This window comes from Mercenaria mercenaria, chromosome 7, assembly GCF_021730395.1.
Source record: "Mercenaria mercenaria strain notata chromosome 7, MADL_Memer_1, whole genome shotgun sequence".
NCBI classification, from domain to species: Eukaryota; Metazoa; Mollusca; class Bivalvia; order Venerida; family Veneridae; genus Mercenaria; species Mercenaria mercenaria.
The window spans coordinates 2,528,669-2,548,600 of record NC_069367.1 but is presented as its reverse complement, the minus strand read 5'-3'; the positions used below and the strand labels follow the sequence as shown (position 1 = coordinate 2,548,600).

General features: G+C 34.6%; 1 protein-coding gene across 2 annotated transcripts; it reads right to left on the bottom strand.

The window, feature by feature from the left end:
- Positions 1–1,201: 1,201 nt before the first annotated feature.
- Positions 1,202–19,932, bottom strand: LOC123555136 (guanine deaminase-like). Of its 2 annotated transcripts, XM_053547371.1 has the most exons (14): positions 19,755–19,932; positions 15,276–15,403; positions 12,684–12,772; positions 11,183–11,354; positions 10,078–10,165; positions 9,121–9,226; positions 8,401–8,428; positions 6,838–6,945; positions 5,736–5,843; positions 4,942–5,039; positions 4,506–4,573; positions 3,935–4,084; positions 2,884–3,030; positions 1,202–2,529 (listed from the first exon to the last, which is right to left on the bottom strand). In XM_053547371.1, the coding sequence occupies exons 2-14, from the start codon at positions 15,378–15,380 to the stop codon at positions 2,420–2,422; spliced, it is 1,377 nt and encodes a 458-aa protein (XP_053403346.1). In that variant the 5' UTR covers positions 15,381–15,403; positions 19,755–19,932; the 3' UTR covers positions 1,202–2,419. The 2 variants fall into 2 exon arrangements, with proteins under 2 accessions (XP_053403346.1, XP_053403347.1); XM_053547372.1 differs by lacking the exon at positions 19,755–19,932 and having other exon boundaries at positions 15,276–15,595.

The window sequence follows — 19,932 nt, the reverse complement described above, 5'->3', positions numbered from 1 at the left end:
AATGCGATCTGTTACGAATGTGGTCCTACAAGGCAGACACATGCCTAGTTGGCGGGAAATTTTAATTGAAAATTATTCTAAATCAGGTTAGATAAATAGAACATTAGGTTACTGCCTCGACTTTTATATTTTCTCCGATTTGCCTAATGAATTTAGAAAAGATGCATCCTTGGCCTGTTCAGTTTCAATCGCACTTAAAATAGAGACTGTAGTGTCATGTATTGTTTTCATGACTACTGTATCGTTTAAAATGTCAGTGAAAAAGGGGCAAGTATTTGATTATTTTCAGAAGTTCCAAGATGTTTTAACGGTACAAACGAACAATGCTAATAGCACGTGAGCCTATACACATGTTGAAACTGACCCTAAAACAAAGGGCAAACTGTATTGTTTAGAAAACAATTATAAAAATAGGTGCTGTTTCTTGCAAGACATGACTCTAGCATAAGAGAGGACCTTACAAAAACACATAAAAATGTAATATCAGAGGATATCTGTTTGTTTTGAGTAAATATGGAATATATCTCACCGAGCAGTGAGGCAGCTTTATTGCAAGATATATTCCATATACTCGAAAAAAAGTTATTTTATTGTGTGCTTATTCACGTTGAAATACCCATTTTGCAACAACTTTTAGGTTCAGCGCAGGAAGCAGACGCGTGAAAACGAAAATGGTGTCAGATGTCTTGTGACATTACATAGACATAGACGACTTTAGGTTCGATTTCATTTTATAGTTTGCAGCATACGTTTGAATGGAAAACTACTAGAAAAAAATCCTTGAAAAGAACAATGCGTGATTGATAACAATGCTTATCCCATTTTACGAGAAACAATAAGAAGTGTACCATGTACATGTAGATCGGCCAACTTATCTTACTTACAGAGGTACTGAAATGGATTGTGTCTCATTGATAATTCCCAGTGTTTCAACGAAATGTATAAAATAAAATATAACCTTGAACAATAGTGAAACATACAGCTGAAATACCATGTCAAGTATTGCTTTTCGAACCACAAATACTTTAAAAAAACACGTGTCTTACTACATCAAACAATATTTAAATCCGAGGAGCTAATTTATAGTTTAATAAAAGGTTAAAAACCATCTGAAAAAGTAATTCTGGCAGTACTGTGCATTAAAGAACTAGAACGCAATACAAACTGCTTCTCGGAGTAAACAAAACAAGACAGACTAAAATAAGATATATAAAATGTTATTTATTATTTTATTTTAAAACATTCTCCATACAGTGTAAAAACATGCAACTTAGTTACACAAAATATTAAAGATCTACTATGATCATCTTTCCTTACGCTTTCCCACTGAACTAAGTAATATTTTGTCCTACGATTTCTAAAATACGATCATCACAACAGAATCTGTTCTTTTAGCTGACTGTGGTCCTAAGTGTACACTATTGCTTTAATCTAGCTTTATAAACATTGAATTCATAATGCACCACAGAGTACATTTGTACCTCAGTTTCATTCTAAGCAACAAGTACTACATCATCGTAAAGTCAAATACAGACTCGTTCACTGCCTTCTTGGACCCCATTCCTTATGACTTGAATACTTGAGCAGCCGTACTAACCAATATGGTCATCTGATATAAAATAGTATTAGTCTCAAACGATGGTTTAAAATCGGGGTCCATTCAATATTCATGTATAATTATAATTGAGCCCAGCTTAAACTGCTATGAGAGACTTTGCACGTTATAAGAATCTTTCACTGGTTGATGGTGTGGATGGGAATATCTGGCTTTAGGGTGACTGTTCAGACGGTAACAAGGCTCTGCCGAGTTAAGCAAAAGAGTTACTAAAAAGCCCGATTCTTCAACTAGTCATATAATCTTTTTCTTGCATATCGTATTCTTTAATTAATAGAAGCAATAAAATAAAACAAATGCTTATCTTTTAAGTATTGTTATGTTATAGCAGCGTATGAAATTTCCATCCATTCATAAATTAAGGCACAAGAGTCATCTTGCACCCCGGGGTGTAAGACGAGTTTTTCCAACATCTGTAAAAACACGGGAAAATCCTGTCTGGCCTACTCTAATAATTCCTTAACACAACCTATGATATAACGACCCAGAACAATATGTTTTAAATGTTAAATGTTAGTATGCTATCAAATTCCTCTGAACGACAAAGAGGTGTACAGTTGGTATGTTTCTCGTAGTCTGACTATTTTAAGAGGGTTACTTTACTTGCCAACATTATTGTATATCCGTTCCGAATGATATCATAACATAACATGAAAATGAAATGATATAATGACATTTCATTTTGCCTTGTGATATATGCATGTTTATAGTAGTCTGTGTACGGAAATTCCACTATCACAATTTTCTGTTGTTTCCTCAAATGCAATCTTTGTAAAATGTATATACAAACACTACAAATGTCTATTAATGTCCATTAAGTCCGTTGTTTAAAGAGTTTCGCTGTGTATATGTATTTTCAGCGTCGAGTACTTTTCTTCCGCCAACATAAACTGCTCGTATATTGCGGTCATCACCTGTTATATATTGGAAAACAAAGTTTTAGTTATGATCACGCAATTCATATCAAATATTCATGATAAAAATTTAGTGTAGCCTCCCACACAAAGGTATCAGTGTGATTATGAAATTTTATTTAAACAACAAAAGGTTCATCAATGTAACGACCAACTGATTGTATTGTTCTTACTATCATAGTTCGGTGTAGAAGGTATTTTATTCCAATTGCAAAATAATGTTTTCTGAAAAAAAATCATATTCAGTGCCTAACGCATTGAAAAATATCTACGTAGTAAGATACAGACAATACAGTAAGATACAGACATAGCTGACATTAACACCAATACAGATATGGTATCACATGACCTTACCTGTATAAAGAAACTTATCAAGACAATCTTCCAGTGTGTCTTCGTCAAACACGTCTACATGTGAGTCCGGAGAATCAAGATCAATCAACAATGCATCGAACTCTTTTCCAACTTCAAAGTTACCCACGACTGTATCTAGAGATAGTGCTGAATAAAAGTAATTTAGAAATGAAGATCAATTCATGCGGAAAGAGCCAACATTACCCGGCGTACATGACTGGGTTTTCCCGTCTAATTTCATATTAGTACACTAAACACATTAATGTTCTTACTGTAGAAGAAGGTAGCTATATATCTTCCTCTGGAAGTTTGACCCACCTATTTCAATAAACAAGCATAAGGCACAATGATCGAATTCCAGGGAAAAACTCACTCGCCTGGGTGGTTCCAATACTTCCGCTTTCATAGCCTTGGGTATTGTATAATCACCCCTTGGATATGGTGCCTGCTTTTTAATTTTGTCTTTTGACAGTTCCTGTGATACGCAGGCTCCATAACCTCAGATCCCCTTCCTAAATTCCAGTTTGTTTAGTTCTGCCCATTGTTTTCTCGTTTGGGGCAAACCCTTTACTTTATCTGGGGACCAAACGCCGCTCTTCATGGAATTACACGCCTCAACAGGTGTATCATTGAAGGTTCCATGTTCACCGCAGTTTGAATACATCTGCGGATGTCTCTAAATTGCTTTTTTTGTACTTTTAGCATGTTTAAATGTTGAGTTCTGCTCAACCCGGGGCTAGAGGGCGTGGACGGTAGCCTGCATTTCCACTACCGTCCATGAACAGGCTCAATCAAACCGAGCCTGCAACATTTTTGCTTTTGTCGTGTTGAGCGACCTGTGAAGTTTCCACTTTTCTCTATTTTAGATCTTTTTACCCAATTAACAATAAAAATGTTTATTTTAAATCGAATAGATACCATTTTCAAAGAAAGTTGATCCTTTTTCTAAATTACTTTACACTGGAAATGTTTCAAATTATACTTATTGAACTTCCATTTTATGTATACGGTTTACGTGAGTAATTCACCATCAAGAAAAACACTTGCCAACCTTTTGCGCCTTCTAGTGTTGCTAATCTGAAAGCGTCCCTCACTGACAGTGATTTGTACCCGTTAGCTGCTATAATGGCGTGTGAATTTGACACATGCACCGCCACCCGAATGGCGTCCAGTATTGACGGATGGTAACCTCCGGACACATCTGAAATAAATATTGGAATGTTTAATCGCTATATTGAAAGGCAGCATATGTATTGTTTGACAGGGTTTTTCAATTAACACCGTTTATCACAATATTTAGATTCGTCTCCTGCAGACTGTTCTCGATTATTATATCAACAATAATACTAAATTAGTATTTACTAACATTTCATGTAAAATCTAGTTTGAATTTACAGTTGTCATGTTGAAAGCTATATTTATTAGATTCATAATTTCTTCATGACTATTATATAAACTCTATTTATATCTGAAATAGATTGCCATTATCAGCTCGTTTTAAAATGAATGTCAACATTTTCTTTACGTTGAAAAAGGAAATCAAGTACCGGTATGCAGTCATTATTTTGCAATACTGCCAATTATTTAAAGAATAAGTTATAACTGGCGCACTATTTTCCGACCTGTTCCAAGTCCGACTTGTACACCTTGCTGTAGCAATTTCTGTACATCTAACAGTCCACTCCTTATTCTGGAAAATAATAATTGTGTAAACAGTAAAACCATGACAACTGTCGTAAAGGTAGTGCATTCCGGTAACAAGGCATGCCTTAGCAATGTAAATTATTCTCCTTCATTAAAAACGAAAAACCAACACAACTTCAAATATCTGACTTTTTATCGTGTACGCTTTTAACACCAGGACAAACTGACAACTTTGAAACAATATAATAAAAAAGAAGCACGCATTGGACATTTTTATTTTATGTTATTATTGTAGGCAATAGACCTGTCTTTCACAGATTTGTCAGGGTTTTTTCAGAATTACCGCTATTTTCCTGATGTCTGTAGAATTTAATTTTACGCAGACGTTATAATAGGCTATTTTTCTGTACTTACGATAAGTTAGAGTTTGGACAATGCGACACCGCACTACCTCTTTCCTTGATGAGTTCTATCTCATCTTCCGTCAGGTAAATACAATGGGCGAGTACAGTCTGTAAAATATATATAAAGAAAACACTTACAGTACATATTAGGAATAGAAGAATTTTACAATCGAAAGATGGGAAACAACTGTTGAAAAAAACTTAACAAAAATAACAAAGAAGTACCACGGACATGCATAACCGTTCAACGACGTTTCTCAGCAAAATGGCGTTGGGCAAGACGGTCATGGCCTTGAGCTAATTTTGAAAGGTCAATATAGTATGGAAAGTTTAAATAAGTTAACGTTGTTTCTCATTGCCCTCTTGCAGAAAACCAAATTGTTGGTGAGCAAATGTACTTTGAATAAGGTCGCTTTTAACAACACTACGTCTCCTCTCTGAATTCTACTGGCTGACTTGTTACTTATGAAAAGTATACTATCATGATATTCATATTCTATAGCATTAAAAAGATGACCTTTACATGTTGGGTCAAATTCTTGACGTGGACATTGTTAAACATTGTCAAATAAAAACGGACACTCATAAGATATAGAAACTGGAAACAACGCGCGTGTTTCCCGTGTTAAACCTATATTTCTTGATTTGTAATAACAAATGTGTGATATATTTGTTTTGCTTATATAAATTTCTAACTTTTCACTTCTGACGAAGACATAAAAGTCGAAACAAGTAAAAATGTGCTGTCTTGGTAATTTGTAATCCCTTTGATCTATAAACTTCTCTCTACAAGTTTCTTTATACCTTGTCTGTCAACAAACCAGCTTTGTCATAAACATCCGCGTAACTCGTGCAGTCAGGGTAGAGGCTGGACACGAACTCAACTTCTGCACGAGACTCACAGATATGTGTCTGAAATATAAACACTGATAATTTTATATATGGTAACAGACCAAACAAATTGTTCTTGTTCACGGTGATAATATACAAAAAAATATACGTTGAAATGTAAACCTAGTTTGGCTCAACACCGAGGTATTTCCTTACGGCTGTGTATAAAAAAAGAATCACATCGTATCGAGCTGAATTACAAAATTTCTTCAATGATATTTAACATAAAATATTAGTACTATATATAGTCGTAAATATACTGAACTACTTATGAATATTCGAAATAAAGCGCGATCTTATTTCAGAATAGGAATGTGTGTTAAATGAGAAGAACGTGTCGGATAATCTGTCTACTGCGCATTTTCTTTACGATCGTTTTAAATTTATTTAGTTTTTGTATCTTTTTAAGCCACCCAGAGAGACAGGTTGATCGTATGTTGTTATTTTTCTTGTATGAGGGGGAGATAGGACGAATCCGAGGCTCTTTTTCTGCGTGCCAATGTCTTTTGTTGCGATTGTATTATACATATCATTACAAGTGTGGTTGACACCATTTTATTGTAAAGTAAGAGTACACTGGGGCGTTTCATGGAAGGATACCGGGTAGTTTTTGAACTTGGAGAATATCCTTACTTCGTTAAAAATGCATGTACTATTTCTGCGTAAACTATCTACGTATGACTAATTTTTTTTTCATACTCTTAAAATAAATATGCTACGTCATACACTTATGTTATCACGCGTGCTTGCGTATATTATCGTGCACTTGCATAATACCATTGCGCATATATACTTTTTACAATTGTCTGTGCAAATTATATACATCTAATTTTATAAGTGTATGCATAATTTCAAGTGGACGTTTTTATAGACGTGAACGTCCATATATTCGTGCAACTTCATGTATATGTAGACTAGCCTTTAGATTGTTTGCCATCTTATGTGATCGTTGGCAGGTAGTTACAATTACGGATATCTAGTTATGTCTAACAACAAATAAATGAAACTTAGTTACCTGTACTGGAATATTAAACTCTGCCGCAAGTTGACCAAGCCTTTTCATTAACTCCTCACAACATGAGATTGCAAAACGCGGAGTAACGACGGCAGTTATATATTTGTACTGAAACATGAAAAAAACAAACTGACAAAATCTGCATCTAAGACTGAGTAAATACATACAAAATCTGTGTAGTAGATGGCATGCTTTTAATTGCTGTATCACATTTTTCACATTATACGAGGGCAATCAATTTCAATGAATTTATCGTTTAAAAAAAAAAGATGAATTACATACCTTACGAGGCTTAATACTGAAATATTTAACATTTTATAGACTTATAAAAGTTAACCTTTGTATCCCCTTAATCAGGAAACTCTAGTTTCTATTTTTGAAATGCAGCTTTTGTATTAGATATTCCAGATGCCTGGGTATTCAATCCAATTCAATATATTCATGGTAAATGACGAAGAAAAGATTTTAAAACTAAATTCCAATGTATATGTCTGGCATATCATCTACACATTGGAACATTTTCTAAAAAAGTATAATAATAGTATGCCTGTATAAGGCTTTAAATTCAGAATTTGTTCGTAACATGACACAGAAACAATTTTATTGGTAAAAATATTAGGACCCGTTTTTGTCAATGTTTCATTTTTAATATCTGAAATTTTCGTTTGTGTTCGTCATTGTTGTAGGACTGACTGTAATAGAACATTGCAAAATTTTTAATTTGCAGCTATGGACACCTCAGTAAAAGTTCTGTATTACAAATTTCCTAGAATTACAGCAAATTGGATATTGCTGTAAGTTTCTATTGTCAACATTGATGAACATCTATACGTGCAACCGAAATTGATTTGATATAGTTAATAGCATCACAAGCAATGTCCGAGATAATAGCTTGACACATGATACTTGTTTTCCTCGACATATTTTCTAATTGTGCATAATATGATCTTCATAATTGAAAAACGTGTTAGAAGTTTCCAGGTAACATCCATTTTATTTTATTTTTTGACGATTTCTATCGAATTATGGTGAACTTAATACCTTTTTTTTTCTCTTTTACGTCTTCTTGTTTTGTTAATGATGTTTTACGAAAGAAACGAGATCGACAATTTAACGTCATGTAATTGATTTTCGACAGGGTTTGTAGTCCTCATTGTCCTGAATTAAGACTTTAAAAATCTCATTTTTCTTTGTTCACTGTCATTGAATTAACATGCAATCTCACTCTAAACTTAGCTAAAGTTTATGAGCGTTGCCCCGGCAACTATAAACAGTAAAATTTTGACAGTGAATATGCATAAAAAATGCACAGCAATTCAGATGCATGTATCTGGCTTTTAGTTAACTCGGCACAATGATAAATACTGGCCATACTGTTCCATGACGTAGCGAAATAAGCATTACAAACATAGCTTATTGACAACATTGATGGTTAATGCAATAGAGATTTTACAAACAGATTTTACAAACATCTAGAGAAGGGTTTTGCTAGGTATTACGTTAAAAAACGAACATGGAGGGTTCAACATTACTTGTTTAGTAGTGTTCTGACTTAATACTTACATCTCTCTTGTTTATAGTCTCGATGTACCTGCAATACGATTAACGAATACATGTTTGTATTAAAATGTCTCTGCATAAAATAGTTTACATCAAGTGTCTAAAGTTTACTAAACTGTCTGACATGAAATGCACTTCCTGTCCATTTGATTGCAATTGTTACCGTATATAGGCATTTGAAGGACATGGTCAGATGGAATTATCACCGAATTAAGACCTTCGAAGGGCGTGGCCAGACCTCGCTATCACTAATGGCATTCGCCCACGTAACTTCCGGATCTGACTTACATACGACTCTCTGCCCCGATATCATTTCGCTAGAATTTAGAAAAAGATATATGATGAATATAAATAGTTCCTTATTCACTGTATTTTCCACTGTTAGGAAAACAGCATTGATTTTTCATCAAAACGAAGCCAGTGGCACAGCGGTTAGGAATTGCTAAAGTTAAGGGTTTGACTTGCTGCTGATATCCTAACGAGTGTCCAGTATGTTGGATGATTTACTTAGTTACACTGTTTCCAGCAATATCAGCCTTAATCGGAAGTAAGGGAGGTAAATATTATCTTTGCTGTAGGCTTGATTGGAAATAAAATGCATCGATTCTAATTTGGGACTTTCATCGACTACCCATACTAATTAATAATACAATATACTAACTTTTTATAAAACAAAAAAATAATAAAAAAGGGTTTCAATGTCTAACTAGAAAAAAATCGAACCTTCTTGTCTCTAAAATAGACTCTTCCACTGAATGTTCCATATAATACTCGGGGGAGTTTTGGTTCATGTTGACCTTTCCTACCAGCGCCCTCTGTCCAAGGTCATCTAGAAAAGAAAATTTTATATACTGATGAAAAAGTGTACATTGTAAAATTCACGTTTTCTTATCCATGAAACTATTTCTGGATTCGTGCAAAATTGAAAGAATAAAGACAAAGACTGTGTTGATTTTAATATAATACTGTTTCCTCATTTGAATATAACTTGCATGATACAAATATATAAATAATATCCTTGTTACTTAAAATAGTTCTACATTTAAGTCATCGCCAGAGTTGGAGGACATTTAAGCCAATCGGAACCGGAAGTGTTAATTTCCGAAAGGCGTTACAATGTTATTTCTGTGGACAGTCGGCACGTGAAGTCACTTTTGATATTAAAAGAAAGAATGGGTAATTGATATCATTGCGCAAATAATTTGCAGCCGGATTAAGGCGAGAGATGATCTAACAGTCGTATTGAACTGTTTAAGTGTTGGGAGTGGGAAGGCTGCACCAATGGAAAATGTCTTTGTTGGGAAAAATGAAAAATGAACTGTAGTAAAATGCAGAGACAGGGATTAATGGAATTCGTCCCGCGGACAAAGTCCCTCCTGCTGAATTTAATCGAGGCTGATAAAATTCACCCTTGCATTATATTCAAATATTTACTCTTATTCACCAACATTATATTGTAAGTTGGGCTGAACAAGATTTGTTCACGAAAAGCATTTTGGAGGAGCTATAGAATGGCTGCGGTGGTAAAATAGCCTACGATTGTAATAGGTTGTAAAAAAAATCCCTAAATCAGTAGGTGTCATCAGCCTGTAAATACTTAACTTTACCCATCACGAGCTAACGATTTTAGAATCATTTTGAAAGGCATACCCAGTGTAACATTATATTGACTATACTTACTTATAATACCGCAAAGCAAGAGGGTAGCATCAGTGTCGATGGTTGCAAAGTAACAAGCCGTGGTTGTCCCATTCTTTAACACTCGACTCTGTTGTTACAAAGTATCACATGTTAACACATACAAACATAATCACACGAAAAACATAAAGTGAAAATCTGTACTATACAGTAAAATGAGACATTTCAATCCTGATCAAATTTCGTCTGCTTTGAACTGTTTGATTTTACACGAAGTTGGAAGAGCAATCCAATATCTCCCCAAAAAGTGTGAATAAATAATCAAATCTAATAATGCTATGCGATATGGCATACGTGCATGGCGGCACATTTCTGCCAATATACTATTATTTCATCGCAAATGTGCGGAAATGTTGTGCGAAAACGTCTTATGTACGCACCTATATAAAAACAATAGCCGGTACAAGCTGCCTTACATTCGAAATAAATCATCCATGCATAGAAGAAACCATATGACTAGTTCAGAATAAAACCTTAAATTCTCGGAAATACTATCAAAACCATAAAATGCGTTTTCAAAATATTCCTTGCCTACCGGAAGGAATTTCTGAGATTTTCACCGGTGATTGAAGACACTGGAAATCTCCGTATTATGCTCTGAAATATGTTCGCCTCTCGTGCTAAAGGCATAGTATATAACATGCTACAACTACGAATAAATGCAAAAAAATATACATTACTTTTAGAAAAAAAAAGTGTTAAAAAGGACGTCACCCGTATTTATTTCATTGTAGAATACCGTGTGTATTCTAGAGAAAGAATATATTGGTTATAGACGCGGAAAGAAGTATTTTTGTAATAATTTTGGTTGTAACTCTGCAGACCCCACTTTCCGCCATAGATAAGCTTAGTATCGGCTTCGCGCGGCTGTCAGTCTACTGGTCGCGAGCTCGATATCAGGATGATGGCAGCATTCTTTCTTGTGGTATAATTAACATAGAATTTTACACGTAAAGTAGCGCGTCCATGTACAGAAGTTATCATTAGATGGAGAGAATAATTCTACTTCTACAGCTGACCAAAGAACCACTGCTAATGATATGAAAGTTGTTGTTACCTAACAGAAAATCATGTGAAATACACATACCACAACCCTCCTGTATGTGGAGGACGCATATTTCAGATCTTTGAATTTCATCTCTGTCGGGAACGTGTATTTTTCCAGCCATTCTAACAATCCCATGTCCAGTCCTTTCCCGGCGTTAGGATATTGAGGGGCGTGGATATGCGTATCTATAAACCCAGGGATCACGAACTGTCTGAACAAAACAAAAAAGGGTTTATAAATAGCGTTAGTTTTGGCATTATATTTATTATAAGGCTTTCTATTTTTAAATGGTAAATATCATGTTTCATAACAGAACTCTAACGGTCAAATGTCTCCGATACTTACCGGTCAACAGTTCAATACTAATTTTGCTGGCTAAACTTGAAAAAAAATAAATATTTTTTGTGTCATGTAATAAAATATTTATTGAATAGCTTTCCGTTCGATAGTCAGAACTATTGGCCCACTGTCCTTCAATAGTCAACACTATCGGTTTCCCGTCCTCTGGACCTCGATAATTGGTTTTACTTTTGACTGGCAATTTGTTAATTAAGTGTATACTAGAAAAATAACAGCTAATTATATTCCTACACTTGTACAGAACATACGGAGTAAAGTTGATTATAAATAATCGTAAATCGTTGCAGACTCCTCAGTAGAACCACCGACCCACCGTAAACCAGCTGGATGGCTTCCTCACACGAAAGATGTTTACACGTAACTCCTAAAGCAAGGTTTAGAACTAACATCAGTGAGGGGCGAGTGTTTCATGTAAACCCTTGTACCTTATGTAAATCACTTTTATAGAAAGCGGAGAAATGTGAATTATACATTATCTGAAATTCTCAAAACTATGCTTCAATGAAAATAAAAATGCATTATTTCTTAAAGCCCTGCTCCTGACCTACCTTTTAACCTTGAATTGTCACTGAAAAAGCATGAAAACTCTGACTATGAACAGTGACACTTGTTAAAATAGAGTCTATTTTATACTAAAATTCTATATGAAATACCTGTGGTTTTGCATGCTAAAGTGTGGCACGTGACCGTTAACTGTTACCTATTGTAATCATGGGTTGCATACACACAAAAGAATTTGAATAGCCGGGGAGCAGGGCTTTAAGGACGTAAATACTCTAATATAGATTCCACGGCAAACAGCATGGCTTGGCTGCTGCGTGTGATGAAAACAAAATGCGTTTATCGAATATCTTACACTCGTGAACATAATATTTAAAGTTTAAGCAGAAAACTCTTCATTTTGCACCTGGTGTCCGCTCAATATCAATGAAAGATGTTTTGATCTTTCACTGGAAAACAGAATTAAAATATCCTCTATTTATAAACCTAGCAATTTACGGCATCTTTTCCGCCGTTTTCTGTCTGTGTGGTTCTGTAAGTTGTCTTCAATTAGTTCATTTTTTTCATATTTATAGACTTCTTTCGTATAAATTCAACCGTCATATGACATATACATTAGAATGAAGCTAGCATATCAAATATAATGAACAAGGGACAACTATATACAATGTGTTTATACTTCTCTTTCAGTTTGAGAACATTTTCCTCTGGTATTCCAAATTCGGAAAGTCTGTCTTGCACAAGTTCAGTGTCGTCGAGAAAAACGATCTGGAATATATCAAACATTTAAATTATGACAGTTAATTTATGAAATGAGTTAAAACCTAATTTGACAGCTGAAATTAACTCAACAAGAGCTGTCTTAGAGTCAACCATATCCCCAGCCTGCAACAGGAGTTAACAGTCAGTAATAATGAAAGTTAACTCTGTATGAATAAGGGAGATAATTCAAAATCATTTTGGACAGATTATGGTTTATGCGCTCTACACATATAAATACATTAAATTTCAATTCATTCCTTTCAGCAGTTTTAAAATATATTAAGTCCATAAACGGAAATAATTAAAAAATATCTTTCCGGCCAATTTGCGCAGGATACATTTTTTATTGACAAATAATACACTTCGTGCATAATTTGCTAATATGCTTTTTGCAGCGCAAAATATACGCCCTACGTAAATTTTGCGCGATGAGTCATTAATTTTACATTTGCGCAGGCGCGTGAGTGCAAACCGCGCGCGTGCCAACAGCGCTTTCGTTCTTGAAGCAAAGTAAATACAAACTCAGACATTGTTTTGACATTCAAGTATATGAGTAATACTATAAGTACATTTTGTAATATTATTAAATAGAGGCGTTCGCTGTAAGCAAACTTGAAATTTAGGTTTAAAAGTACATTTTGAACGTTCACGCCAGAATTAGGATGAAACTGCAATCGTCTTGACGCTTTTTCAACAAGAGCCATGTCAGACATGGCTAATCCCCCCACCGGGCATATCATAATTGAAGGATGTGGTCCGCATCAGGGGTTTTAAGATGTGGAAGAAAGAATAAGTCAGTAGTGAGGTGGTTTACTGCTAAATTTTATTAATTTTCATGAAGAGTATAGCTATGATGTTTTTCTATATGGCTACTGTAAAAAGAAGGAATGGAAAACTAACAGGGAACAAGAGTGCCAGAATGTCACAATATATGCCCGTCAAAGCAAATTTCTTTACTCCAGCAGCTGTATTTGCAAATGGAATGTTAATTTTGTGGTTGTTTAGTAATCATTGTAAGTCTTTTGTTTTTTAAAGTCCACAAAAAAACTCCTTACTAGGTAGAGATACCTTATATATAATAAAATTAATAAAATACACCTAAAACTGGAGAGTAACATCTATGCTGTACCACAGAAAAGTGGTCTTGTTTTTTCCCTAGGGTCAATTATAAAAATGTTACAATATAAGTTATTTATAGTAACAACTAAGGGAAGTTAATCTTTAAAAAAAAAAAAAAAAAAAAAAAAAAAAAAAAAAATTGCAAGTCCACACAAAAATCTTTATCAGGAAGAGACTGGTCAAAATACACCTCAGAATTGGATTTAGCATGTTTGTTGTACTACAGAAAAGTGGTCTCGATTTTTCCCTACGACTAGTAATGAAAAAGTTACAATAAAAGCTATTTAAAGTAACAACAAAGGGAAGTAATTCTAAAGAAGGGAACTGCGCATGACACTTCGTCTCATGATGGTGTATAATTGTGCCAAGTTACATCAAAATCCCTCCATGCATGAAGAAGAAATGCTTCGGACAAAGTCATTCTTGTATCTGACCTTTGGCCTCTAAGTGTGACCTTGACCTTAGGCCTAGTGACCTGGATCTTGCGCACGACACTCCGTCTCGTGGTGGTGAACATTTGTGCCAAGTTATATCAAAATCCCTCAATGCATGAAGAAGAAATGCTCCGGACAAGGTTTTTATTCTTGTATCCTTTGACCTCTAAGTGTGACCTTGACCTTAGACCTAGGGACCTGGTTCTTGCGTAGGACACTCCGCCTCGTGGTGGTAAACATTTGTGCCAAGATATATCAAAATCCCTCCATGCATGAAGAAGATATGCTCCGGACAAATTTTTTTAAGAAAATATGATAAAGGGGAATAACTCAAAAAATAGGCAAGGTAGAGTTATTGTTCTTGCACACTGCACTTTCTCCCAATGTGTTCTATCAGTGTATGAAGTTTGAAGAAAATCCCTCCAGTACTTTTGGGGTTATGCTCCGGACAAAATGTTTTAAGAAAATATGATAAAGGGGAATAACTCAAAAAAATAGGCAAGGTAGAGTTATTGTTCTTGCACACTGCACTTCCTCCCAATGTGTTCTATCAGTGTATGAAGTTTGAAGAAAATCCCTCCAGTACTTTTGGAGTTATGCTCCGGACAAAATTTTTTAAGAAAATATGATAAAGGGGAATAACTCAAAAAATAGGCAAGGTAGAGTTATTGTTCTTGCACACTGCACTTCCTCCCAATGTGTTCTATCAGTGTATGAAGTTCGAAAAAAATCCCTCAAGTACTTTTGGAGTTATGCTCCGGACAAAGATCGTTGCGGACGCACGGACGGACGGACGGACGGACGCACGGACGGAGAGCATTTCTAATATCCCCTTCACCTTTGGTGGGGGGATAAAAAATGAAATTCTACATGTACTGTCATGTAAGATTGTGAAATATCAATCTCTCTGTTAATCTTCTGTTGTTATAATTAACGTCAAATATTTTAGCACGTACCTTTCCGTGCTTTACTCCAAGACATTTGTTCTTTAATGTCTCCACAGCTGCCTGGTCCGTTGAGTGAATAAAACTCCCGCATATTGCAAAACATTCCTCCTCCATACCAGCTGATCTTTTTGTAAATCCTGAAAATTTAGCACAGCACCGTGTTGCTATAAGTAATTTTATGAAACATAGTTTTTGCACGTGTAAAGCATGTAACCCTGGATTGCTGGCTCGAATACTAGAGCTGGAAGTAAAGCCTGCCGTCTCAACAGCCCCGTACTTAGACCCAAGTTGAAATCATCGCCTCCGCGACCTATATAGGTGAACTCAATATAAACATAAACTTATCTCAAGTTTGAAACTCGGTCAAATGTCCTGATATGATGTTTTATCATATATGTAAAATGTCATCGCATTCTTTCACGATAGGCATCTATTATGGAACAAAACTCAAAGATATATTGAAGACTATTTTTCTATTTTACATCTAAATTCACTGCTCTGCGAAACACTGCATTTTTTTCTCTCAAAAAGTCTGAAAAGACAAACTATTGTGTATGATGGGGAGCACATATTGCTGTAAACTGATTTATAGACAAAAACCAGGCAATCTGTTTTCTTAATTAATAACCAAAGTTTGAGTTCCAGTTTAAAAAAACACACAATGGAATCAACTTTGACATTGGCAAATTAAAGAATAGAACAGAATTTTATTTAAGTAAGCACTTCGATGCAAAATACAATATAATAAAGAAATGATCACATTATGTTCTTACAATGTCTCAAAGTATATAAAAAGCAGAAACCCGAGTCAGCATAGCTTTAGAGTATGGAGGTTATGTTACACCTCAAAATGGTAGCAACGCAGTTTGGTAGTCGCTACCAAAATTCGGCCGAATTTCGGTAACGACAAAATGCGTTGCAAGGGTACTAGTACATATGCTGTGTTAAGGATCATGGGATGGAACGTATTTTGGTAGAATTTTCTACATCAGGGGCTGTGCTCTTTTTCACATTACGCACAAAAGAGAGAGATAAAAGGAGGGAATGTCTCCTATAAAAATGGTTGGGGAGGGGTTCCCCTCCCGAGATATAATAATAATTTTCGTATAAAAACAACCAAAATTGTATTCCTTGGCGTGTGAAAAGGGCCTTAAACGACGCTTTCTCTGCGATAACATTGTATTGTTTAGTTGTTTTAATGTGCTAGTATTGTCGGAGGGATAGTCCACCGTGATTTTTTAAAGCTAGAAAATGTTGAATTCTGTAAAACGAAGTATAAATGTCAGGATTGCACGTGGGTCCTCCACCTAGATATTTTTGTTTAAAACATCCCACATAAACATAAATGGTGAATTCTGTGCGTGTTTTATGGGTCTTAGATAAATATTCCCGGCAAAAAAGATTTGTTTCTCTTTAAAGGTGATGGGTTTCGAGAGTCCACCACAGATATCTTTGAAACACAACGTAAAAAATGGTAAAATGTGGGCGTGGGCTTACTCGAATAATTTTCCAAAAACTAAATTCTCCGTCGTTAGATTAAGATTTTTATTTTGGTGTATACATGTGAATGGTATTTGGGGTTCTCCCCTGACAACGCATGGAAATGGTGGATTCTGTGTGTTAAGATGGGTAAGAAATATATCATTTACTCAAAAATGAAGCTTCCTCCGCTATAAGGTATATAATGTCACGTATCTTATTATTTATCTAGATAATAATAATAAAAAGTAATTATATAAATGCGAATGATTTGCTCTAAATACTTATCGCAGATTTTGGCTTTTTTCTTCATTTTTATAAGAGGTATTATGAGAACACGTGCAGCGGGCGGGCGGGCGGTCGGGAGGCACCAAAAGTTGTTCGCTATCTAACATGAGTAGTTCTTATCCAATGTTTACCAAACTTGGTCAGAATGTTAACATCTCGGGCAAGTTCGATAATCAGCCGGATTGTCCCAGTAGTTCTGGAGTTACGGCCCTTTAACTGCTCAAAATTGCAAGTATTGACAGCGTCCGCTCTTTAACTTGAGCATTTCTTAACCACTATCCACCAAACTTGGTCAGTATTCTGATTTGCATTATATCTCGGCCAAGATTGGTAACCAGTCAGATCATCTCAGTTGCTAGGACCGTTATATTTTCATGGTCAAAAGGTAAAGGTCGGGTCATGACTCTTTTTGAAATAATATTGTCCATTCGCCACAAAATATTCTTTTTGTAAATCATGAGATTATTATTAATACCGTTTTGCGTTGGATGTGTACATATCCAACGCATTTTGGTACTATACTTTTGTAAACTACCAAATTGCGTCGAGTGTAACGCAATTTGGTAGTGACTATATATACCAAAACTCGGCCGAATTTTGGTAATACCAATATGCGTTGCTACCATTTTGAGACGAGCACGCATTAATAGAGTTTTTTTTTTCATCTTGACTTACAACTTTTCATGATTATTTTTATTGAAAATATGCCGATGTTTTTTTTTTTATTTATTGAATAACAAAAGCCTTTTATTCATTTAATTTTACAGATTTAAATATATGAGTTAATGTATAAAACATAACGCATATGTTATTTTATGATATACTTTAAAATTTAACGTTTCAATTACATATAAAATTCACTTTCAAATAAAAGTTAAAGGTGCAATGGTGGACGGATCAACTACATTACCTTCTGATAAAGTAAAGATTTATTGAATGGCTGTAACAATTCAGTCTATTTCTATACACTTGATAATAATAAATATAGAAAAAAACCTCTCTGTGGTAGTTAACATCCAGTGATCAAATGTATCAAATAACTCCTTATATAACCCACTGGTTCATAGCATGAACTACTGACCGGTCAATACTTCAACATATTGGCAGGGCTAAACATAACAACTGAGAAAAATACTTTAAAATTTATTTCTGGTGTCATCGGACAAATAGTTTTGATGATTAAACCGCAAACCATTCAGTTAGTGTACATTACAATACATGTAGTACTATCTTGAAAATAATATAGAAGATTTTTATCGCTTTAAAGATATTTGTCACACACTGTTTCTCACTTTAACAAAGAAAATTTGATTATATGAATTCAGATGTCACCTTTGACACCATTATCAGAGAGGGCACAACACTGTTTGACTGCGAAACCAGAGCTCCGATCCACCCCTTCTAGAACTAAGAAATTAGAGGCCCGTGTATGAGTGCTTTACACATGTCACGCTAAAAACACATGGAAATCGGAGCGTCTTCTGTATCTTGCACTATCTTCACTCTAAAAGTTACATCTAGTCTTAAGAGATATTTAAAGATTAAGTGAATTTAAAGAAAATTATGGATCATATTTTGATACATCGTTAAATGCGTATAATATTATCAGAATATGAATCTAAATATCGTAAAACAAAATACTAGGTATCTAGAAATATGTTGTTTTTTTTTTAATTTTGATACCCAATTTCAAATTTATATATATAGGCATAAATTATTCTTATGTCTGAGAGTACCTTTAAGGTTACACAATTCGAAAAGAGAAAGTTAAAATGTTATTGTTTATGTCTGTCTGTATTCTTGTGCAATTACTAGTATTACAAAGGGTTTTGCTACTTTCCTCCCTTAATGAGCGGAAAATGACTGCAAAATTAAACCAACCCGAACGAAAATCATCACTGAAAAGTAATAAAGAATAAAAATGGCGTAATTCGTGATACTTTTAAGATACTGTCAAGTTACGATCATTCTACAACTCGTTTAAGATGTTTAGAAAACTTTTACTATTATTTCTTTTTTTCAGGTTGCCTTTTTAATACAAACTTATTCACATGTACCATTTTAGGGCGTGCGTGTTTTGAAAGATTAATGAGCTAAAAATCGAGATCCCGCATGTATAATGATGTTATATGTATTTGATACACCTATAATTTACTTCTGACATTTACTATTCTATGTAATATTACACAACTCCACAAAACATAACGCTGATAATTTAGATGATCAAGTCCTGTTCAGCATTTTAGCAAATGTTTTGATATTCGATATAACTGTTCAGCCCCTCTGTAAGTATGTTCAAAAAATGAAGATACAATCGACCTAAAATTTTACCGACGCTGAAGTTTTTTTCCCCAACTTCTTTGCTTAATGTTTGAGAAAAAACGGGTCTCAATGCTAATCCCTTTTATCAAATATCAAAGGCGTGCGAAAATACAAATGGAAAATAAATCAGGAAACACAAAAAGAGGAGAATATTTGAAAATTTTGAACAACACGCTAAATTCCATATAAAGTCATAAATACTTGATAAAATATATTTAGCATTTGTATTTGCAGAAAAGTTTAATATGAAAATGCATATCCATTAATAAACTATATGATTCTTGTGATATTGTTCGCACAGCCGTGCAAAGTAAGCACTATTCATCCTTTTCCACCGCAATGTGCAATTTATCGCTAATCAATTAATATTAACCCTATAAAAAAGGAAAATGTGCATACCTCTAATTTTTAACTGTACTGTCCTGTATTAAGTCCAGTTATTGAATAATTCGTTTGTTCACCAAAAAAGTACAGTAAGTTTGCGATGTATCAAGCTGCGACGTGTCACCCTCCCCACAGGTCCGGGTTTATATATTGTATAGTACAAAGAGTATTCGAATGTGACATATGATCGAAA

Excerpts from the sequence above, each read along its gene's own strand:
- LOC123555136 (XM_053547371.1), bottom strand. The coding sequence starts at position 15,380 with ATGGAGGAGGAATGTTTTGCAATATGCGGGAGTTTTATTCACTCAACG. Across the intron at positions 5,844-6,837 it reads AGTTTAATATTCCAGTACAG|ACACATATCTGTGAGTCTCG; the intron begins GTAACTAAGTTT and ends TTTATATTTCAG. Across the intron at positions 4,574-4,941 it reads TGTCCAAACTCTAACTTATC|AATAAGGAGTGGACTGTTAG; the intron begins GTAAGTACAGAA and ends ATTATTTTCCAG.